Raw genomic sequence first — 25,349 nt, forward strand, 5'->3', positions numbered from 1 at the left:
TCATCACTTGACAGTAAATAAGTGTGAGAAGTTCGCACATTATTATATTCAAATTAAGCAATCAAAATATATCTTTAAATTCTTATTGTCACTGCTACGGAGCATTGTGACACATACTTAGATAAAGTCACAATATCAATGTCGACACCAGGCACAATATATATAAGTCACGTGTTATATAACTGTTGGACGCGAATAAAGAGCCAAGCCCGGGAGCAATTAATATCAGTTTGTGAACTCAGATTACCTTTCCTCTCGTCTTCTATACAACAATATTCTTGTAATATATTGTGAAAAGTTCATCACTGGAAAATAGACGCAATAAAGTTTGAAACGCTCTTACAATTAACTGGGCCGTCGTCCACCGGAAACTTACGATCAGGGTACATGGGCCCCCCGGTAGCGATGTCGTCTTTTCGCGAAGCAGGATGCTGCTGTCTATACAGTCACACCCAGGTATCTCTCGCCATCTCATCACAGCCCTGTCTCTCTCACTCTTTCGGCCTGTGTCTCGGTGTAGATGGTTCGGTGTCATCGCAGGGTGACGGGTACTCATCTAGCGATGCGGCTGACTGACAAATGCTATGTATCCTTACTTTGACTTACCTGATACCTGAGTATAAACAGTACGCTGAATCCACGAAACTTCCACAGGTCGACTATCTGGTATTTTCAACTCCCCCCACCCTCTTTCCCTACCCCAGGGAGTTAGGTGCTGAGTTTTAGTAGGCTCGGTAGGTAGGTTAGAATAGATACATGTACAGTAGTTGTATGTGTAGATTATGTAAATAAATCTTAGAACTTATATTTACCTGTGTGAGCGTGTCAGTCCAAACGACTGCTAGCGTGTCGTGCTATGTCCTCGTCGTGTGGAATAGATGAATTTAACGTGTCTCACTAGAGAGAGCTTTGTGTTGTCCTTGTAGTTGTCACACAGCAGAGAGAACACACGTGAAGAAGTGTCTCACTAGAGAGAGCTTTGCGTTGTCCGTGAACAGCAGAGAACACACGTGAAGATCCGTGGAGTTGAACGACGCACCAAAGAAAAGACACTTTTGTCTGAGAAAGGAAAGCAGATCTTTTGTGGATTCCAAGGTCGGCTGAGTGCGGGTGTGTAGCGGATTGGGAGGGGGGGGGAGACACAACACGAGGTAGAGATTAGACAACCCACCCGACGAACGAGAGCTAGAATTTTTAGTGAGAAATTCACAATAGGAACTTCCGTTCTCTTCCCTGAAAACACCTAAGAGGAACTGGAGTAACTTGGCTCTAGGGGCCGCGGTGTTAGCCTTAGCGAGGAACCTGGTCAGTCCGGATACAGTATCTACAGTCTACATACAGTTTACAACTTCCCCGGCATAGGACAGGTGTTAGCGTCCGTTGTAAAGGTATCGCTAACCCTTCGGACATCTGTCCTCGTTCACAGATCTCCGCTGAATGCCGGGGAAACGTAGCGCTACCTTAATTTTGCCCCGTACTTGTTTGACCAGCCAGGCCCTTACGAGCTAGATAGATAAGGTGACGCTGACTACCTACATAATAGTAATCCCTACCTGGAGGAAATGTTATGGTCCACATCACATCCACGGTTCGCCCCCTCAAACATTAAGAGTCTACGTCCAAAAGAAAATCTACAATTCTTACTGCGTCACGATGGGATGTCATAACGTGGCTTTACGTCACACGTCACGCGGCTTCCCCAGAACGTTCCGCCATTCTATCTGTGCGTGAACATGCAGTTCTACCTGCGCTTGAATGAATAAAACAAGGTTGGAAATTTGAACCGTGAATCGCTACATGACAGCCAGCGCCTGGACGTCGGATCGCAGAGTTCACGGAAGGAATTTCTGCGCAAAGAGCATTCTTCTGAATGGATACCTGCGCATCATCATCCATCCATCATCAATCATCATCAAGGAATGGAAAAGAAGACCGAACAACAATTCTCCTCCAATCTTATCATCCGCACTGACTGAAGGCCACATGAGAGAAATTTCCCTGTACATGCCGCAGTGTGTGCGTGCATTTTGTTTATATTCTTGTATATAGACCTTTTTCTTATCCGCGTGTAACAGACTTTTTTTTTGGTAACGCTTTCTCTATGTTGTGTTATGCTGAGTCAGCCACAAAAGCAGCTAGCACTGTAAACAGATGCCACATGTAGAGAAAGAACAGCGTGCCTGAGACGACGCTGGCAACAACATTATTATTAGTAGTAGTAGCATTTGAAAGACCAAACTAAGATCACAAACTTGTGTGGCCAGCTATCTCTGCTATGTACTTAAACTGCCAGATGGTAACTTACGAGAGAAATGAATCATAACTATAAATATACTTGTAAGTTAAAAAATTAATGCATCGTTAGTAATAATTAAATGTAGGCTGACATCTGCCATAATGCCTGAACTTTTTTGTGACACTCTGCCACATCACCACATGTAATATCACAATTCTAAGGTCCTCTGCTCATATTTTGTATTTACTGTATTGTGACCAAAAACATTTTCTGTGCAACAATAAAATAATCTGATTTTATTATAATATAGTTTAGGTGACTAGCAGGTATAAAACATTTTAAACAATACAAATTTTGTAAAAAACTAATACCTGTAAACATGAGTATAAATCTGTAAAAATATTCTGAATGTGAAAGTGTTTATGTTTCTATTTAACAACAACAATAATTTTTATAATTCACCTGCGATAACCATATAGATATAAAAAAATGCATAATAACCCCCAAAGAGTGTTATAGAAAGCACTCATCCTTGCCATCAGCTCTAATATGGTGTTAAGCCTGGTCTGAAATACGCTGTTCACTGATATACACATTGCACCTGGGGTAACATAATTGAGACTGTAGCAAGCAAACTTATGTATTATAAGGCACAATAGTATCCAGATTTAGACTGGAATGGAGCACCATAACACAATGACAAGCTCATCACCTGAGCCTGATCAGATGCACCATGATCTCCTATTGATGTAACAGAGCTGTCACTATTGCTGGTTAATGTCACGATCTCTGGTTAATTTGATCTTTGGTTAATGTACAACTGTCATATCTGATTAACATCGCAGCTGCCAGTATCACTGGTTACTGTACCATAGCTGTCCTAATCCCTGGTTAATGTATCACAACTGTCATTATTCCTGTTAAATGTACCACAGCTGTCATAATCTTTTGACTAGCAGAGGCAAAACAAGTGACTCAAATTTAAAACGACAGACATAATACTTTCTGATATTGTCTGCTGTTTATGTGTAAATTGTGATAAACCTGACCACCATAAAAAGTGATGCTAAATGCATTGCTTTCAACTTTTGATCAACATTTACAATACAAATGCAAACATTTTCTCTCCTATTATCTTACATAGTATTGAATTGTCAAATGCATGAAAATAATTTTTAAATATTTAAACTAATTTATGCAGGAGATCGGTTTTGTCGTGAGAGGAAAATGCAACATATTGACTAATGTAAACACAACATTTTTTTCAAATGACTGTAGTTAATTGGCTGGAACATAGTAATTCCAAAAATCTGGGCAAATAAGTCGACAATGTCTGTAACAAACAGCCTTTACACATCCAAACTTCTACTAGCTTTATGAAAAAGATCTCAGTGTTATGTCATTGGACTTAACATTAAAGCGATGCTTTAAAAACATGTATTTGAAATAACTTATTGTATTGTTTCTGCAGCTTTCAAAGACATCAGTTACAAATACGAATTAAAGTCATTTATGCCACTGAGGTCATTTAAGTAAATCTATGTGCTTCCTCCACACTCAACCTCTACTCCAAAAAAAAAATGAAACAAACAAACCCAACAACAAAAAAACTGAAGAAATAGTGAATAAAACAGGAGACACAAGTGCTATGCTTTCATAAATAAACGTAAATAAAAATGCACATAAAAGTATCTTTCTTGTGAAACAAAGATGGAAGATATAAGGCACTTACAAAAATACTTCTTGCCAATGAGCAACACGAATATCTTGACAGTAGCAATTTCATTCTAGTAAATGATGTCTACACTATTAATAAAACATTTACTATGTCAAAGAGTATTTCCATATGCACTGTGAACACACTCATTCACAAGAATATGAACTGTTCATCATCACACTGACATTCAATATCAGCCTGAGAGGTTGATGTTCTATTCCAGTCAGTAAAAACTTCAAATAATAAGCTCAGTAAAAAAAGAACAAACTCAGACCATCTCTTAGTATCTGAACAGAGAGTTTTGTAAAGATGAAAGAGTACTTAGAATGTGTCCTCTAGACCAGTGGTTCTCAAAGTATTTCAGACCGCGGACCACTTTACTTAAGTGAAAAATATGGCGGACCACCAAGGCCTAAAAATCACTCTGTACTATGAATTTCAAATTTAAATTGCCGCATTTGTTTCATTACAATTCAAAACTAAATGTACTTCTGTGACAGTAGTATAGTAATAAGTTGACATAAAACTATGTATACCTCCTTATTTGTAATTAAAATGGTAATGCGAGGAATCACTTTAAACATCACTTTGCTGACATATGACTGTCAGCCGCGGACCACCTGACTTATGCCCATGGACCACACTTTGAGAACCACTGCTCTAGTCTCCACTTGCTCTTTGCAAACAATGTCAGCTAAAAAGACAGAATAGCATGTTGCTGGATTGGATAATAATAAATGCAAAAGTGCATACTCACACTCCTAAGGAGCCTGCTCTTAGTGCCTAAGAACAAGAACGAAACATGGACAGCATGCGAGGAACAGGAAAACAAACAATTTATGAACTATAAAAGAATAAACAACCGTACTAATGAAAAATAAAATCAAATAAAGAAAACACAAAGAGGAACCAAATAACAAGAACTGAGAGTAGCTGGATGGTTCTTGGCAAACAATGACAAAGGGACAGAATAGCAGGTTGCTGGATTGGATGGCATGAATGCCTGTGAAAACAGCTGACAAGAGAGTAAAGAATTAAGAAAAAAAAAGTATGGCACTAAAAGACAAATTAAAGTATTTGTCAGCATTCAAATCTAAAAGCAATACAGCTTTAAGAACAAGTGAAAGATTGAAGGTTATTATACTGTTTGGTCTTATCTATCTTTAAAGAACTCAGGATTCAGAGCCAGTGAAATAGAACATGAAAAAATCTTTAACTCTCAAGAAAATGCTTCACCTAGACAGGTAAACCCTGTCAGACACAACTACACACCACATACTAGACACCAACTACACACTCACTTCAAAAGGCCAGTGATGGCCCCATGTATTTATGTCGAACACCCTGCTAGATTGTTAAGTTTATGTTTCTCTTGCATCTGCATAAATGCAGGCATATGCAAGATTTTGCATGAATTCATAGGTTACAAAATTATGCTGGCAAGAACAAAACTTGGCATAGACTTCTTGAATATGCAAATCCTGAGAAAGAAATAGTCCTTCAGTAAAGACAAAAACACGAGAGGAAAAAAAACAAACAACCCCAATCTCTTAGAAACAGAAATAAACAAAAAAGTGGTATATCTTATACTTTATGTAATAGATAATTTATTTTAACAATTCCACAGTCTTGTAGGGTCTAGTTTAACTTTTTTGTAGGGTTTGCATGGACAACTGAATTTTCATTTTTATTGCTGGAAACAGTTTTGGGGGAGAAGAAATTAGGAAAATTGAGACATCTGTAAGCAAACAGCTGAGGCACAAGGAACAATGCTCCATTGATCAGCCAAAAGAGAAATCGAGCTCGTCCACCCTGCGGTACTCGATGCACATAAGGAGTACGGTAGTGAAATGATGACCCAATGTGAGCAAACTGACCCTGAAAAAAAGAAATTTGCATATTGGGAAATACATAGTTCAACACTTTTCTGCATAACCAAATTTATCAGCAATTATTTCTAGTCCACTGTTTCTTGATGATATAAGCCTGCATGCTCCTGAATTGCCCAGTGCAATTACTAGTACACTTCTATGCCTTGTTAGATGAGATTAAGGACATAAATTTCTTAATCTCTATGTGAAACAACACAAGCTGGACTGCATCAAAGGCAAGCGACTTTGCTCTGGAGTGTTCAAAGCAGATCTTATGATGTCTGCTGATTTATTTATCTGTTTATATTGTTAGCACTGTTTAACTGTTAGTATCAGTTACTTGAGAAGACACATGACCTGCAGGTGTAAGGCACTATCATTTTAAATGTTAGCACTCTTGAATCTCAAACAACAGTAAACAAGATAAACATTAAATCAACTTCAAATAAATGCCACATAAATTCATACAAAATACATAAAACTTCCCACAAACTAGACATTCAAGTCAGACTTTCATATGTTCTTTTATAAGCCAGAACACATTAACTAAGTATAAATCCACTATGTACCCAAACCACATTTCTTTAAATCTTACCAGCTCTACACAAAATGTGCATGTACACACGACATATAAGTACGCCCACACAAGTAACAATCCACGTACATAAGCCCCAGTTCCATTAGAACCAGCCTCATATTCACAGTTATGTACCTGTACATCAGTACCTAGCCTCACATTCAGTTATGTACCTATACATCAGTAGTAGCCTCACATTCCCCTAGTTATGTATGTTGCAGTATTCCTGGGTTTTAGCAGAAATGTGAATATTGTCCCCGGGAAACCGGCCACATCAGCAAGAATTAAACTCAATTCTCACTACCCACACAAAGTTGCAGGGGAACACCACGTACAATACTCACACGTCGATCACACAGTTTACCACATCGCTCTCGAGCCCCCACCCCTGCTGTTCCCCGAACACAAAACTCGACGTGGTTCTGGTTCTTCCATTCCCTGTTTACTTTGCGCATTCGCATGTCACACACACCGAGGGATGCCAATGGTCACTCACTCACCAACCAATCAAGTAGCCAACATCGACAAGAGAACGACCACGCTACTGATGCTCTGCCCCGCCTGCAATGGTGTGGTGGACAGGTGACTAACCTGGTGGACGGGTGTGTGAGCCCCAGAGGTGTCACTCACTTCATTGACTTTATTGACACCACTACCAGCTGGCTGGTCGCGCTTGGTTTACTCTAACCACTTAGGGATGTCTCCCACTTACAACACTTCTGCGCTCCTACAGCATACAACACCTCTACACTGGCACATACTCCCCCTTTTTCTTACTTAAGGGTCCTTGGGCTTGTTAACAAGCCACCCTAGACCAGCGGTTCTCAACCTGTGGGGCGCGCCCCCCTGGTGGGGGTGCGACGTGCTTACAAGGGGGGCACGAAGGTGGTCATTTTTTTTAAAGTTTCTTATGCTGGTATTAGTGAAATTAGCTTACATTGCTGGCTAAGGGGGGCGTGCGGACATACCTTTGTTCGTCAGGGGGGCGTCACAAGTAAAAGGTTGAGAACCGCTGCCCTAGACACTAACTGGGTCAATTGTTACTTCCCCATTTAAGTTACCACATGACAATGTACCTGCACATTAGTACTTAGCCTCACATTCACACAGTTATGTACCTGTGCAGCTGCACCAGCATGTATCAGTGACAAGTCCAACATCCAAGTATTTTCAGGCCAAACAAGACCGTACACTGCAGCTACATAATAAGGCAGGAAATAAAACAGGTACACCATCATCTGCAAAATGCCCACCATAATATTTGTCAGTTTTGTAACAAAGGGTGCAAGCTCAAGCTATCTATAATGCATGCTAGGATTCAGATGTTCTTAAGCCGCATGCACATGCATAGAATCTATCAAGGCACATATCAACTTTTTTCTACACCTGAATTTTAGTAACATTATTTGGAAATAATATCTAGTACAATGCATAAATGAAAACCATTAAAAATTACTTAAAGATGGCATATTAGAAAGCCAGAATATACATTTAGTTTCTACCATGTACGCAATGCAGTCACCTTTGGTGTGGTGGTCATTGCCGAATTTTGATAAGCAAGGGAGAGAAACAGAAATCATAAGATATTATGTCTGTTGAAAGTTGGCATGAAGCATGTAATAGGTGTAGATCTCTGACATACCTGCACCTTGGGATAAGCATTGTCAGCCAGGTATGGCTCTAGTTGGTCACGGTACTGCTGAGCCACCTGCACACTACCTCCAAGAGCTGCCTGCCACATAACATGAACATCCACTTGATGTACATTACAGTACAACACTTCATACAATCCTTCAGCAGCCTGCCACTTCATGTACAGTCCACAAACACATCATACAATCCTTGAAAAAAAAAGACTGCTCTATTTTATTACTGATGCTGCCTGGATGGAACTCTCTAAACTTCTCAATAAAGTCTGGAATTCTCTGCCCTTTTCTCTTAAAATTGTTCATATGTTCAAAGCTTTAAAAAGGCCTGAGTTATATGAATAGCTTTCATAATCTAGCAAATTTTTTTTTTTTTTGACTGTTTTAATTATGAAGGTCACAATGAATAAAAATGAGATGCAAATGCCAGACCTTTGGAGATTAAACATGCACCAAAAATAAATGTTAGCTCTAATTCCCATCTCTCATATTCTTTGCACAAGGTGGATTTGTTTGTGTTTAAAGCCGTGCACCCACAAGGTGGAGGGACTAAACTAAGTATACATTAACAATTAATATGAAACAAGACCAGCGTAATGAAAGTGAAACAACATGTGATTGTGTTCCAAATCTTAACATTTGTACATAAGTCTATTATGAGAAAGGCTCAACAGTGCCTGTTCCTGGAGACAAGAACTGAAAATAACAAAATTATAGTCAATGGCAACTGCAAAGCAAAATTTTATGTGAACTGGGCACAGCTCAAAGCTTCAGGTACTTGGGAAGCACCCTCTCCCAGGACAGCAGCTCGTCAGATATCGACATCAGGATCACGACAGCAACAGCGGCGATGGCTAGACTAGATAGGATCTGGCATAGCCATAAGATAAGGTTCACTACCAAGCAGAATCTGTACAAATCCCTGGTAGTACCTATCCTGCTCTAAGGATGTGACACATGGACTCTGATTGCTGAAATGGACAGGAGAATCCAGGCATTCAAGGACAAGTACCTGAGACTGTTCTGGATCTCATACAGAGAACACAGAACCAACAAATTGTACAAAACAAGATGGCCACACTCATAGGACACCAGGAACCTCTACTTTACACAGTGAGGCGATGTAAGATGGACTTCTTTGGCCATGTGACCCTGCACAACACCCTGTCGAAGACTGTCCTTCAAGGCATCTTGGAGGGTTGTCAATGCCATTGTGGCAGAGGAAGAACTGGCTTACAAATGTGAAAGACAGGACTGGTCGTCCTATACATCACCCAAAATAGGGAAGAGTGGTGGGCCCTGTCAGCTGCTGCGTCTATCCATGTGCTCCCCTCAATGATAGAGACAGTTATCTGCCTGGCTATTCCTTCTCCAGAAGATGAAGTGTTTATCTGTCTCCTAGAGATTCCTTCAGCTATTTATAGATCCCATATAGAAAGAGTGTGCTGTCCTTCTTGTTTATATGTTTTTAAACCAGGTTATCAGAAAAGGACAAGAGCAGCATGGTCCTCCCTTAATCATAATGAATTGTTTTGTATACACCTATTCCAAAGATATTGGGTCAGCCCAGAGTAATCTTCAGACTCTGTTTAACAGGCATGTCTGTCAAGAGTTTCATCAATTTCCACTGGGCTGCTGATTCTGTGAACCTGTATGCAAGATCAGCAGACTGAGGCTGGTCTTCGTTTCCGATTTTTTAAGGCTACTGCATGTGAATGAAGGTATATCATTGTAAGTATAAGCCATTATGGTAACAGAGTCTATTAGGTGGAGCAGATATGAATGTGTTGTGGTATTTTGCTTTGTTATTAGCTTCCATATAGAGCTGCATCTAATCGCTCTCTGGAATAAATAGTCTTATCTTATTTTCTAATGCTAACTCTTTTGGACTGGAAAACAAGAATTTAAACACAGTGGTGGGTGTATGTGACTTTAACCCTGACTTAGGTGACAGATGTCTACAAGTATAAAACAACAAGAAATCCCTTAGGACTGTTGAGTTTTACTTTTTTCTTGTTATGGAGAGCTTGTGTGTGTGCACATGTGCCTGCATATATGTTTCAACTTGTAAATTCTACAAGTGTACATAAGAGAAACTGGTATTAAGCTTAAGGTTAGGGATTGGGATTTATATGTAGGTTTTTTTGTTAGGCAGAATAACTAGTGAAAACACTTAATTCAGGTCAAGATTTGATAGTCGTCAACTGTGTGGGGAAGTTTAAAAATGCGTAGGACAGGTCAGTGTCAAAATCTTGAGGGAAAAATATAGTAGTGTCAAGTTCTCTGCACCATGTGCAACTCCTGTAAATTTAATTTAGTTACCTTCATTATGATCTGCATGCAAAATGTCCCACAAATAGATTGCTTAAACTGAATTCAGTTACTTTTATCATGATCCACATTTAAAATGTCACAGATATAGATGTATTAAATCCTTGCAAGTATCAGCTCTTACTTACAATAAACCTCAAAACTGCTAAGCAGATTGCAGCCATGAAAAAGATGATGAAAAAAATATCAGCTGGACGGCGCCATAAGCTGGCATGTTGCATGTTGGTCTTTTCTTTAACCTGTGAACAGCAAAACAGGGTGAAAAGTCACTGACATTCAGTTGCATAAAGATGAAAAATTCTAGATGTAAATTATTGTCATTCAACATGGAACAAAGAAGATGCAAATGATTCCTTACAGCATTACTCAAAAATCTTAGTCAAAACAAAACAAAAACCTGTAGATAACTCATCAAACTATGTTTAATTTAGTCCTTGTTACTCCACGAGGAGCATATGGCAGCATCAAACTATGTTTAACACAAACAAATTGTTTAAAATTAAAGTTTTCTAAGAACTGTGTAATGATGTATCTCAGACTTTTAAAAAAAGGACTAGTTTGAGAACATGAATTTCAAAGGCATGACAAAAAAGGTTGAGTGAAAAGGAAACTAAAGATAAAATGAGGAAGAGAAAAATAAAAAGAGCAAGGAAAGAAAAAAGTATAACGATACAGAAAGAGAATACAAGAGTAATGAGAAGCAAAGAGCAAGCTGCAAAGAATAAAAATGGAGTAAAAGAGCATTTAAGCAGTTAATAAAATTAAGAGGGAAGAAAAATGAGCAACGAGATGCACAGAATGGCCAGGAGTGAGAAAGGGAGATAAGAGAGCTAAAAGATGGAGGAGGTAAGAGATGGGGGGGGGGGAGGTAAGAGAAATGGAGTTGGAGGAGGTGGGAGACAGTAAGCGATTAACTCAATCAGATATCTGCACTACTGAAAGGAGGTGACCAATATTGGTTTCAAGTTTAAGGTCTGCAATTTGTACCTGTCGACCTTCATGTGCTCTTCCCTGTAGCAGAAATCTTGCCCCATAGTAAAATGGTACAACAATATATGGCAGATTGAGGAGACATGGCCATCGCATTCCATGGCTGCCTGATGGAAGAGACACAACAAAGAATTTAGCATTCTCTTTCCTTTTTTGCTTATTTTTTTCAGCCTAATTTATATGCTTGATATAAATTACTTAGTGAGATCAAATGATGTCAAAGAGAGTCATTTCAAACTATTAATAGATAAACTGTGAAATAACCTGTTAGAAGGTTACAAACATTGTCAAAATAGTGATCTTCCTGTTGTATCTGATTTTTTTGCAGGTTGTTAGACCATGCTGTGTCTCCTTCAATGTGAAATCCTACTTCTATGTCAAAGACACCAGAATAAGATAAAATCTCACGTCACAGAACCAAAGTAAAAGTAAAAGCAATTAAAAATGCATAAAAAATTTCATATCTCCATTTTTCATGGATGTATTTATGCTGTTTAAAAAAGTATTTTTTAATCAAGAGTTTGGCTAACTTCTTTCAGATTCAAGTTGTCATAAATGTAAATGTTAGAAAATATTCCTTACAAAGGAAAATAGCAAGAAAGCAAACAAAGATAGCAAGAAAAAAGTTGGGGTGATCTGAGAAAAATTATTACCCATAAATATGCCAGGCATCAAGATCAGCATGCTATGGCCAATGGAGGCAGCCCAGTAGAGGCCTACGTCACGGTAACTCTGGCTGTTCAAATGGCAGCAAACAATAAATTAGATCAAAACTTTTGTTAGAGGAAAAACTTACCAATCTCACTCTCACCAGATGTAAACTACATACACCAGTGCTGGAGTTGTTGTAATGAAACTAAAAAATATTGCAGGAAACAAAGTTTAAAAAATGGGAACTATTAAATATTTTACTTTGCATATAAAATCTTCATTTTATTTAAAGGACTCTGGTGCTATCTGATATGCAACCATCAGATGTTGCACTGTCTGCATATTCTCATTTCAAGGGACACAATCTGACGTTAGCAAGCAGGCTTCTTAGTAGAATAACTATTACATATATTTATGATGTTGAGTTTCAAATGTATCTATGTATCATTTCCTTTACTAGAATATATACTACATATATCGATAATTGGGAGTTTCAAATGCATTTTGTCATATCGATTACATATAATTGAGTGTGTGTGATCTATCTAGTTCATGGTGGTGTTTATAAATACCAATTATCCTTATATATTTATAATTTGGAGTTTCAAATAGATCTTGTCATATCTGCATGTATGCACCAACATATACACAAACATTCACGTTCAGATGCACACCTTTATGTATTTTAAAGTCTATAAGGAAACCTAACCATGTACACAAACTACTGATATGCACAAACACTAACAGTATACTCACTTCCATGACTGTGCAGCCAAAATCATAAGATACATGGCATAGTGTGCTATTCCATCCCAGTAAGAAATCATAGTGCCATGGGCAGTTTTTAGGTATGGCTCTCCATCACGTAAGTAGAACTCCATGAAGTTTGCAATGAGGCCATCATTCTCGAGGGCAATGACCAAGTCAATAACAGATGCAAAAGTGAATATACTAAGCACTGAAAAAAAGGATGGCACACAATATAACATGTACTGAAAAACAAACATCTGCATTTCTGTATTTCATCTTTGATAGTACACATTGCATCTGTAATGAAAGTATGTCTAAAGCTGGTATATATCATGTGACAAATATGCTTCAGCGTCCATACAAATGCATGCCTCAAGATATCTTTAAGCTTTCAGTAACTGGTATTTCAGAAAAAGAAATGTTTAAAATGTTGTCATTCATCAGCTCACCATAGAAGAAGTTGTCAGTTCGTTGTGGTTTATTTCTCATGAGAAAGTAGGGTGTGGCTGCTACTGTTACTAGTGCCACAGCACCAATAATTAACATGACCACAGGGTCCTTCATTGTGCTGAGCTGATTACAGATATAGGCAAGAGGTATTGCCAGCAGTGATGTCAAGAATACCGAAAGAGGACCCAACAGAGTCATTATTCCTGATATTGCCTGATGTTGAATGCTGAACATCTTTTCATCCTGTCACTTGCTTTACAACACACAATAACATTTGTAAATTTAGTGGACGCACAGAAAAAATCACATCCCTGGGAATGTACATGGAATCTTTCATCAGCCTCTCATCATACCCTACCCTATTAATATTAATAATACATAATGTATGATTTTTAAAAAACTTCCATTCCCCTCTTTATTTCAGGCACTTCGTAAATTTCATGCACTCAACATAGTAATTTATGTATTAAATCTATCTTACATCTTGCATTTAGATGTTTAACACATGTTTTTAAAGTTGGTAATATTTTCCCCACTTTACACACTTGAATACAAAAACATTTTCCATTGAGTATAATAGTTCCAGTGTGTTTTTAAACACTTATCAAACCCCAGTAACACAATACACTGATACATTTAAACTGCATCCATTCTGATATCTCTCAGACAGTATTTTCTTCCAAATTTTTTCAAAAGGATTTGACTATTTTGCAGTGCCAGAATGTTCAATTTTTCTTCTTTACAAAAGTACAGTTATTATTCTCCATCCCCACATAGTTAAAGAATTTGTGCCCAAGATTCTATGTACAATTCTGCTCTGAAACCATTATAACTTCACATTTGTTCTGTACTGTACTTTACTAAAAATGTTTTCCCATGACAGTTATTTATTCAATTTATTTTCCCATTTGCTACAGCATTTATGCCCTTCCCTATTCCAAGGTAGAATATCATAAAAGCATTTAGATCCTTTCTTCACAGAATATAATACCTTTAGTGACTTTGGTGTTTCAAATGCTAAGTTATTGTTAATTGTAATGGCTGTTGATTGGGTACATGTTTTAACTGTTTTAATTGTTCTAAACCAATCAATGTAATTTTGTCTATTCTAGCATCATATTTTCTCATTAGTTCTTCATGAGACAGACAACCAGCTTCATTATAAAAATGTGAAAAGTATAAGCCTTTTTGAAGCCAGTTTTTTTACACCAATAACTTTGTTGCCAAGTTTAATTGTTATTGAATTGTATTGGTTTTGCCAGCATTATCAGGTTTAACACAGTAGAAATCTTCTGACCCAGGAGATTTTAATAGCTTTCATATATTGTTCCACATTAGGTATACGGCATACTTAGGCCTTCTTTGTGCACAGATTTCACTAAAGTTTGCCTAGTTATTTGGTCAGGTCCTTATCCCCAACATGTTTTATAACTGCTGTAGATCTTTAACATCCTGGTCTGAGGGATTTGGAAGTAATATCCACAAATAAATCAGCTTAGTTAAAATAAGTGATTTTAGAATAGCTAATCTACCCATGTGTATGATGATTCTTTTTAGCCAAGAATTCAAAACAAATTTCCAAAAATCGTTTACTGCATTCCTTTATAAGTTTCATAATCTTTTTGTTAATGTAATTTCTTTTCTCAAGATTACAAAAATACTTGTTTAATTCCTCTCCATCAAACGACCATCTCTTGATTGCACCTATACTCCTTCCATTTTCTAATTTCTAATGACCTTTAGGTCTGATGTCATCTGATTTATTTTTCCCCCATTCCTCATGATCTTTGTTTATTTTACTGTTTAATTTGTCAATGTCTCTTTTCAGATTGCTTTATAGTTCTCCCCTCGTTCTTTTCTTCATTGATGCATAAGCTATACTTTCACCCCTTATTTCTATAAGTAGAACAGCTAAGAAAAGACTGTCAGAAATAGTTGTAATTCTTTGTTGATTACATTTATCATACTATCTCTATGATATGGAAGTACAGCATATTGCTCTATAACTCTGTCAATAACATTATTTATTGTATCTACATAACTGTACTACATAACTGGTATCCTTAAGGAGAGAATAATAACATTTACATAAGGTTCTATGCATTGTCTATTCACTAAATCTGTAGAGTAAACGTAATCATGGAGTGGTCTGTTCTGTAACCAAACTCAGTGCCTGCACTAGAAAAATATTAATGATGTAGCAATAAGAAAAAAATGTAATATGCTTTGGTGCAGTGGAGACATTCTTCTCCAGGTATAATGTTTGTAACTAGCACTTCAACATTTTTTCAAGTGGCTTTCACAACAGACGACAGTCATGACCGTGCTTAGGGGCGGGCAGACGAGGCATCTGCTTAAGGCCCACACTTTTGCTTAATATGGTAACTTGGCCTGTGGGGAAAAAAGTGTCTTTTAAATCCCAACTAAAACCGTGGTGATCATGGCATCGAGGGCACCGCACGTCCCCTAAGCCTCGGGCCCTGCGGGGGCTAAAAATGAACCTGACAACAGAAGTGCGGGTGCACTATTGTAGTACAATGCACTTCAAGCTAAAAGACTACCCAATCAGCGATGTCTCTGCTTACAATAATAATAATAAGAAGAAAAAAAAGTCAAAATACAACTTCACAATAAAATAACAAAATTTTTCATTTTAAGGATTAAATCAGGTTTATTAGCCATTGTAAGATACATTCTCTGCATTTGTATTGCCAAACAAACATTTTTGTTATGCAAAATGGTGGCTAAACTTATTTGCATGATATTGCTTAAAATAGGCAGCTGAACTTGCCTGTCTATATTGTTTAAATACTCTATGGCTCTTTTGGTAATATTTGACATTAATAGCTACTTGTTTCATAGGTGATCAAGTCGTCGCTTGGGCTTGATATGATTTGACATTTTGGTGTTGGGACAAAATGGACCTACCTGGGAAGATCTGACTTTTGATTGTGGGGAGAAATGCTCTTGGGGGGAAATGACTGACCCTTATTAAAGGTAGTGGGGGTAGGTTAAACCCCCACTTATTTGTCACTTCAGTGTCCAATCTTATAGACCACAAAAGTAACAGTGGCGTAGGAACCAGGGAAGTAGCTGCCCCCTTCAAAAAAGATACTGAGGAGACAAGAATGTGAACATTGTTCACTTTCAGCATGAAGTTTGCCCCCCCCCCTCCACCCAACAAAAATAAAAGCTGAATATCTTCACACGCCACTGAGTAATCATCATGGTTGTAGTGGTAGCACACAAGTGTCCTTTCGGTAATAGAGACTGAGCATATGCATTAAAGCGCAAATGGGGCTGGATAGGACACACCCTATATGCAAACCAGTTGACACCATTGCCAAGCAGGCACTTGATTGGAACCTTCTGGGGAAGAGGAGAGATGGGAGACCAAAGCAGACTTGGAAAAGAACAGTAGAAAGTGAGGCAAAGGACGTTGGAACCACATAGGACCAACTGAATGAGGGGGTGTGTGCCCATAACCGGGAGTGCTGGAGAGGGCGGCCCTATGCTCCTCAAGGAGTAGCAAGGAAAGAACTGAACACACTAGCCACCGTGTAATCCTTGACCAGCAAATTTTCAAAACGCCACATTAAACAGCTTAATAGGGACCAACAGCATGCATTCCATTTGTAAATTTATTTTTATTTATTGTTGTCATTTAGCCTAGAAATTTCCCTTCTTGAAAAACACAAAAAGGGTGACGTTGCATTCTCTTTCAGATCATATTAACAAACATTTAAAATCCAGCAATTACCAGCTGCTTCGTTTGACAGTTATTTTCTCAAACTGAGGAAGAACAGCGAGAATTATACTCACCACAAAATGAATAAATAATCCGCCTAAGGGAAGTGGTGAAATATCAGAGTTACGTACAAAGATTAGATGTGCCGAGCCCCGCAGGTAGTAATATGTTGGTGGGTCACCTAATAATGCTGAGAGTGTTATAAGAGAAGTTTGTTATCAGGTTCAAGATTGTGTTTGTCCTCACTCTCTATCTTCATCTTCAAATTATTCAATTCTCATTTGGCTACTTCCTGCAGCCAGCCTCTAGCACGCGCATCTGCACCATTTCAGAACAGGGATTTACCTTCTGATTAAAGTAAGTTTTTCCTCCAATTTACGTTAACAATAAGCAGTCTTAAGGAGATTGATGTTAGCACCATGAATCGTCCTTTCGACTGTCACGGACATTCTTATACTAGGAAGGCAAATTTTGGTTGTACATGCACCGAACCCATGCACAATGTCACAGTAATCATTATACTTGCTGACCATATTCCTGTTTACAACGTTAAATGTCTTTACAAAGCATAGACATTCTCCGTCACAGATCAGTGTAGGTTACATGTGGCTGTGTTTGTAACAGACTGTGTGTGACAACCATCGCAACACGACCATGACATGGAGCCTACTAACGTGTTCGCTTCTCTGTCATTTCCCCCTCACTAATTGAGAATGTATTATTTTTTTTAATGGAAAAAAAAGACTATGGAGACACTCTGCTTGGGCCTCTTTTAAGGAATCGCTTGGTAAAAATGAAAAAAGTCTTGTTCTTAATACAGGATTGGAATTTGTGATTAGGAATTTATAGTACAAAAATGTAACACAGTTAAATAATATGAAAACAACATCTGATTATTTATAAAATAAACTTTTCTTAAAATGTAGCATTTTCTGTTCATACCAATTTTGTACTGAAGCTAATTTCAACAGAAAATCCAAAATAGTATGGGGATTGTAGATCCAAACAGTTTCTACATTTTTGCTACTTTGGATTGGTGCTTCTTTTTTCTCCCTACTATGACGTTCATGATAAAGCCAAAAGAAGCCTTACAGTACTTTTTTTCCTAAATGGTGCTCACATCTCTCCCCTCCCCCCTACTCTAAAAATTCTTATCTTTATTGCTATCAATTTTGCTATTGAAAATCAGTCTTTTACTAATAATAAAGACAAAAACTGATAATAATTCAATTCAGTTAAAAAGAAAAAAATCCAAACATTGAACTATCTTAGAGAACTAACATACTCCAAACAGCACAAAAATCTTTAAGGCAGAGAGGGAGGCAGCTTGTATAGTATATCTTTTATGACCTCGTTTTTACTCACTTTTTCAAGAATCTTAGTTGATCATTTCTGTGGTTATACAGGATCAAGTGTTACTGATTGAATATTCCAAGAGTGAATGGAGTCAGTTGTAATTCATTTCACTTTTTAAACCACATGGTATTTGCTGGAACTTATTATTTGAGTATCATAAGAACAACAGATATTATTTCTGATTTTACTTGAGTATTTATCTTTCGACTTTGTTTTCTTTAATATAATTCCTTGTCTATTATTCTAAAATGGATTGATTTCAGGTATTGAAGATGAAACCAATTATGTTTAAAGATAAAATGATTGAACTGATGTAAAAGATATTCTCAAAATTTTCACACTTTGGCAAAATCAGGAAGTAAGAGCCATGTGTGATGCTGTGTGCAGGTCTGTCTACATAGGCCCAAGATGAGGCTGACTCCTGTTGCCTTTAGTTATTTTAAGAAATATGTCCAACGGGAAATTGCAAAAGCTACAGGGGTTGCAGTGTACAAGCCTGTCCAAGGATGGAGGGAAGTTCGAAAGAAAAGATGGTATTATGATGAAAACAGACCTTGGACAGATGCTGCAAAGTCTGAAAACCTTCCCAACAAATTCCATAAACCTGTTCTTATTGAACCTATAGCAGATGAAGAATGGACTGTCTTCAAGGGTGACAGGGTTAGTAAACTTCTTCCTTCTGTTGACATATTTTTGTACTCAGGAGGGTGTGTGAGTGTTTGCTTGCTTGTATACACACCTGTCATTACAGGGAACGACAAAACCATGTGCTTCAAGGGTAACAAGAGGGTGGAGTTGGGTTAGGGTTTGTTGCGTAATCGTTTTCCTCCTCCCCCACCATCCTTGGACGCACAGTCACCTGCTCAGCCGTGTTTAGTCTATAGCCAATGGAACAACCAGTAAGTGAAAACCAAAAGCAAAACAAAATGAACGGCTTGAAAGAAAATGATTAAAATATTCATTGATGGAAGGAAAATGAAATGCCACACACAGACAAGAAAAGAAACATAGAGAGACAAACAGACCGCACCATCAGGTACATGGCTGGATAAGCCACCATAGTGTAGGCGCAACACACTCATGAATACAGTGTTCCCTCGTTTATCGCGGGGATAGGTGCTATGATCAGCCGCGATAAACGAATTTCCGCGAAATAGGGACATACATGCAATAATAATATATACATGTAAAACAATATCATGTGAGTGTAAAGTAATATAGTAATCATGGTATTAATGCAGCACAATAACAAATAAGTGTAAAAAAATTATAACTGTACTCAAAGAAACCCAAAAAACTGATGCGAACTGGCTGCGAGATGGGAGATAACAATCATGGCTCGTCGCTTACGCATAGCAATGGATTTCTCATACACAATTATTTCTTTCTTTCTATCTACAAAATAACCATGGTATTTTAATAGAAATACAAATATAGCTACATTTTTCGTCTTTTTCCTGTCGAAGTATCTATGGTATTTTGTAGAACGATAATTCCCAGCACAAAAATATCGATCGATACTTCATTCAAAAAAAAAACCGCGAAGTAGTGAATCCGCGATATATGAACCGCGAAGTAGCGAGGGAACACTGTACACATACACAAACAGTACAATATATATATACAGTATATGAACTCGTGCATACACATGAACAGTACAATAAATGCATATACTCACAAGTACACAGTACAGACACCACCCTACAACATGTATAGATACAAATATACATCCAAATCTATATATTACACATGTATTCATGAATATATATGCACACACGTGAATATATACACAAAGTGCAATATGAGTGTACCGGGGCATGGAACTAAAAGGAAACAAAATCTAGGGAGGATAACAAACAAGGGGGAGACTTGTCACTCAGTCTTTTCTGCACTTGCTGTCCTTGTCACAGTTTGCCTTCTTTATCAATAAATTGATCATTAAGCAGCAACACTGGTCCAAGGACTGTGGTGTTCAGAATTATTTTTCCCATATTGAACTGAGACAAAAAATTTTAGTTGATCAGAGTGCACAGAAAATATGCTGTGACATTCATGGTTCGCCAAACCCAACCACAGCAGGGAGGATGGTTATCTTTTTTACTAATATGCAAGAAAACTTTGGCTAATCAAAGCAAGATCATGGCAAGCAGCGTTATTCCAGATCCTTTGAAGTCTGTCAAGAAGTTACTTGGAAATTTAAGCTAAAAGAGAATTACAATAGTCCATCCTTGATAGCACAAAGGCACAGATTAGAGCTTTATTAGCATCGGTGATCAAATAATGACGAATGGTACTGATCCTATGAAGTTCAAGGTAAGCAATTCTGCAGACATGGGAAATATGCTGATGAAAAGTCAAACTCTAATCGAGAATGACACCCAGGCTGTGGATGGAGGTAGAAAAAGGAATAGTTTAGCTGTTTAAAGACAGAGACTGAGGAAGAGAAGGATGACTAAGAAATTTCTCTGGGCAAGAAAGTAGCAGTTCAATCTTGTCATCATTCAGTTGTAGTCTGTTTTGGAACATCCAGGACTTCATGTTAGCTACTTATTTTTATGTTTCTTTCAATAGTCCAAAGAGTTCAGTAAGGGGAGCTGACTGATAACTTTTCTACATAATATAATAATCTTCCCCTCATAATCACCACTGCCCTACAACAACTTCGCCAAAGATTAGACAAAGCTATACCATTCATACTATATCTATTTTTCCCCCAACATCTGTGAATGCTTTCTGATTGGCTAATTTTTTCCTGCATTATTCGCAGTAGGGAAAACAATTTTGCCTGCAATCTCACACCATCTCAATCGTCTTGAACCTCCTGCTGCTTGGAGATGACCGAGTTAGACACACCAGTCTCTGAGGTTTGCAACAGTATCTGGTAGGGGCTGGAACTAGACCCAAAGGCTAGTGCCCATACCACCGACACTTTGATGATGATGATGATGATGATGTCTATTTATAATGCTCAGGTATCCATTCAGAAGAATGCTCATTGCGCAGCAAAAAACAAAAAAAGAAGAAAAAGATAAAGTGAACAAATATATAAAACACCAGAAAAGTAAAAATAAAGACAGAAGTGTTGCTTGGTTGTTTAAGTCTGTCTTAAATAAACAGATGGGTCTTCAGTCTTTTGTGAAACGTGGTTGGTGAGGTGATGGTGGAGAGTGACGATGGCAGAGCATTCCACAGCTTAGGTGCCGCGTGTTTGAAGGCCCTGGCTCCAGTGCGCTTCTTGTTGGTGTCTTCCACTGCAGGGAGACAGAAGCGTGACTGGGAGCCTGAGCGCAGGCTACGTGACGGCTGGTACGGAGGAACTATTTCTTGCAAATAGTCAGGAGCAGTTTTAGACATGCAGGACTGAGCAATGGAAAGTACTTTGTGGTCAATGCGCTTGTTCATTGGGAGCCAGTGTAGGATAGGGGTGATGTGCTCAGTGGACGACTTTGCACGGGTGACAATCCTGGCGGCTGTGTTTTGAACTCTTTGGAGTCGATCCAACCGAGTAGCAGGTATACCCCACAATGCACTGTTACAGTAATCCAATCGTGATGTGATGGTAGCCACAGCAAGTGAGTTGGCAGCAGCTTGAGTCAGCATGGGCCATAGTCTACCTAAAGTCCTCAAAAAGTAGTAGGACATAGCCACAACAGAACTGACATGGTTGCACATGGAGAGCTCTGCATCAATAAACAGCCCTAGGTCCCGTACACAGTCAGCAAAGTCTATGGAGGCGTCAACGACCTGCACGGCACTAATGCCAATCTGCTCCCTTCTGGGCCTGGGGCCACACAGTAACGCTTCTGTCTTGTCGTCGTTGAGTTCAAGACGATTCCTGGTCATCCACGCCTTCACCGCAACACAACAAGATTCAAGTCGTTGAAGCGCAACCCTAGCCACTGCCGGGTCGGGGGGGTGGGGGTGGGGGGAAACTGTTCAGAATCTGTGTATCGTCCGCAAAGAACTGACGTCCCATCTGAAAGCGTTCAATTACCCGTCCAAGCTGTGAAGTATATACTGAAAATAAGAATGGACCCAGAACGGATCCCTGTGGTACGCCACACACCAGAGGAACTGCCTCAGAGCTTGCAGAGCCGACAATCACTCTCTGAGATCTCTCGGCAAGATAGGAGTCAATCCACTGCAGTGCAGCGCCGTGGATACCAGCCTCTGACGACAATCTCTGGAGCAGCAGGCGGTGGTTGATGGTGTCAAACGCACTACTCAGGTCGAGTAATACTAACAGCACTAAGTTGCCAGAGTTGACACTACAAAGAATGTCATTGGTCACATGAAGAAGAGCAGTTTCTATGCTGAAGCCAGGACGATACGCTGACTGAAATTTATCTAGGCAGCCATAAGTAATAAAATGGGTCATAAGCTGCTCTGCAACCACCCTCTCCAGTAGCTTGGAAATATATGATAAATTTGACACTGGACGATAGTTTTTACAGTCGGAGGGATTCAGGTTCGCTGTTTTCAACAAGGGCTTCACAACAGCCTGTTTAAAACACCGTGGAACACATCCTGCTCTCAAACTGGCATTAATAATGTCCAAGATGACAGGAAATAAAATGTCCAGAAGTTGAAGAATAAATTTAGTTGGTACAGGATCCACGGCACATGAAGTTTTAGTTGATCTCGCTACAAGTTTCCTCAAGTAACTCTCATCAATACACGTAAAAGAAGTCAGCGGAACACCAGCAAATGGCACAGAATAATCTTCCTCACACTCTGGCAACTCACAAGCTGCACTCTCAAGTCCAGCACTAATTTCCGTTATCTTATTGACAAAGAAGGAAGACAGCTGATCAGCAGCTGACTTGACATCCACCTCAGGAAGAACCGGACTAGTTCCGTTCTTACCCATCAAGCTGTTCACAATGTCAAAAGTCTTTCTGAGATTTCCACTCGCAGCCTCTAGCTGCTCCTGCACGAATAGCGATTTAGCCTTTTTTACAGCACAAACATATTTATTTCTGGCTAACTTATACAGCTGTCTGTCAATCTCAAGTTTGGTCTTCCTCCACTTTTTCTCTGCCAGCCTGTCTCTGTTTCTTGGCTTCACTAACCCCTCACAAAACCACGCACAATCTGGTCTATCTACAACAATTTTGCTGACTGCAGGCGCATGCTTATCAAGCAGCTCTAGTAAAGTCTGATTATATAACTCTGCTAACCCATCAACATCTGTGGGAGGATCTAATAACAACTTTGACTGAAGCAGGTCTTCTTTGAAAGCGTTCAGGTCAATCTTCAAATTTCTACACAAAACAGATGTCTTTCTACGCCTTGGTCGAGAAAGATCAGTCACCAAGGACTGCACAAAATGGTCTGAAAGCAAAAAATCCTCGACAACAGCTGACTTGACCAGTGACTCTGATGGCGCACAAGTGATAACCCAGTCAAGAATGTGTCCAAGTCTATGAGTTGGTTTATCAATCAGCTGACAAAGACCACGGCTATCTAAAGCCTCAATCAACCGCTTCACATCACTATCTTGAGGTCTATCAAAGTGAACATTTACATCCCCCAAAATAAGAATCTTCTCCTTTGTGAGTAAACTGTCCAGCAGCATAGTAAATTCCTCATGAAACAGAGAATCGGAAAGCTGATTCTTTTTCGATGGAGGAGGTCTATACAAACAAATGATCTCTAATGTCTGCTTGGCTAATGTCAGTCTTGCTGTTATGTACTCAAAGGACCTGTACTGTGTTTGTCTCTTCAGCACTGTAAATTTCAAATGTACTTTAAATTAAACTCCAACTCCACCTCCACTCCTACCACTCCTGGGATTTTGTGCAAATGTATAACCCTGTGGCGTAAGGTCTTGATTACTGATTCATCACCTATCTCTTTTAACCATGTCTCTGACAAGAAAAATACATCAAAGTCATTATCCAACACTAAATCATGAATGTCCACAGCCTTGTTGCAGACCGACTGCACATTTAAGTGACCAACACATTTACTTGTCACATTTTTTCGTTTCTAGTGAAAGTCGCCCGCTCTTTGACAAAGGAAAATTCTCATTAAAATTTAGGTCACCTATCTTTTTCCCACCATTTGTACCTCGTTTGGTGCTTAGGTGTAGTAGTGGTGGAGATTGACATTTGTGGTTTAGACCGTATTTCCTCAGCCGGCGCTGAACTCCTCCTCTCTTACCTCTCTTTCGCTTTTTTTTTTTTTCTGATGGACGGTCGAGTCTTGAGGTAGGATATTAGTTGGAAAGGTGGAAGTATTATAATGGAGGGTCGCCGAAGTAAGAGAGAGTGCGAGAAGGTACTCACGACTATACAACATAGTGAAGTCCACCATGTGAGAATTTAAAGTGAGACTAAGTTTGAGAAAAAAAGTTTGATGCTGTATTACTTATTATAGAAGGGATCTTCTATCTGCGAATGGCAGCACTGAGCAGACGACTTGTGATAGAAGAAAGACCTGACTTTATATCCCTCATGAACTAGAAAATATCATGGGAAATGATGCCAGGTGTCACCAAGAAGTGTCTGGCCTTGTTAAAACGTCTGGCACGCAACAGCTTTAGGGGTCAGAAGACAGGAGCAGCTAAAAAACTAACATATATTTTGCTATGGTTTTTTGAGAGACAAGTGTTTTTGAAATTGGGAGCATTGTTGAATCATGTATCTCTCATTGGTTGTGGTGAGTAACATGAATAACTCCTTATCTCTTCCCCCTCCTCACCAGTAATGACAGGACACTGTGTACATGTGTGTTTTGTTCCTTTATTCACCTTCAAGTGCACATCATTTCTTAGCAAACATGTTAAGTGGCTAGTTTCAGTAATTTTTTTTATTACCAGTACTTCTTGGGGCACGCAAGGTACGTGTAGAACAGAACATGTTCAAGTTCTTTTGTTCAAAAAACCCCACTTTTACATCACTGTTTGCAGAAAGAGATCAAAACAGTGGTGTTGCAAAAGTACACACATTGAGGTACTACTACTGCTAGTGAGAGATTTGAGAGAATAGTTAATTAGGTATACACACTGACGTCAAGGTACTA

General features: G+C 38.8%; 2 protein-coding genes across 4 annotated transcripts in view; one reads left to right on the top strand and one right to left on the bottom strand.

Annotated features, from left to right (window-relative positions):
• Positions 1–5,528: 5,528 nt before the first annotated feature.
• On the bottom strand, positions 5,529–17,175 carry LOC112553667 (transmembrane 6 superfamily member 1-like). The gene is made up of 9 exons (XM_025221030.1): positions 17,042–17,175; positions 13,219–13,446; positions 12,776–12,977; positions 12,022–12,104; positions 11,366–11,475; positions 10,507–10,617; positions 8,044–8,133; positions 7,520–7,639; positions 5,529–5,831 (listed from the first exon to the last, which is right to left on the bottom strand). Exons 2-9 carry the CDS (start codon positions 13,415–13,417, stop codon positions 5,592–5,594), a joined length of 1,155 nt encoding a protein of 384 aa, XP_025076815.1. The 5' UTR covers positions 13,418–13,446; positions 17,042–17,175; the 3' UTR covers positions 5,529–5,591.
• Positions 17,176–17,222: 47 nt separating this feature from the next.
• Positions 17,223–25,349, top strand: part of LOC112553664 (adenosine kinase-like) — a 29,133-nt gene continuing 21,006 nt past the window's right edge. Inside the window, exons 1-2 of one of the 3 annotated variants that reach the window (XM_025221028.1) lie at positions 17,223–17,324; positions 18,711–18,983. In XM_025221028.1, the coding sequence (XP_025076813.1) occupies positions 18,732–18,983 (252 nt within the window). In that variant the 5' untranslated portion in view covers positions 17,223–17,324; positions 18,711–18,731. Of the gene's footprint in view, positions 17,325–18,710; positions 18,984–25,273; positions 25,324–25,349 lie in introns of those variants that run through there. The other 2 variants (XM_025221024.1, XM_025221026.1) reach the window with 2 other exon arrangements.

Source organism: Pomacea canaliculata, linkage group LG13 (assembly GCF_003073045.1).
Source record: "Pomacea canaliculata isolate SZHN2017 linkage group LG13, ASM307304v1, whole genome shotgun sequence".
Taxonomy (NCBI): Eukaryota; Metazoa; Mollusca; class Gastropoda; order Architaenioglossa; family Ampullariidae; genus Pomacea; species Pomacea canaliculata.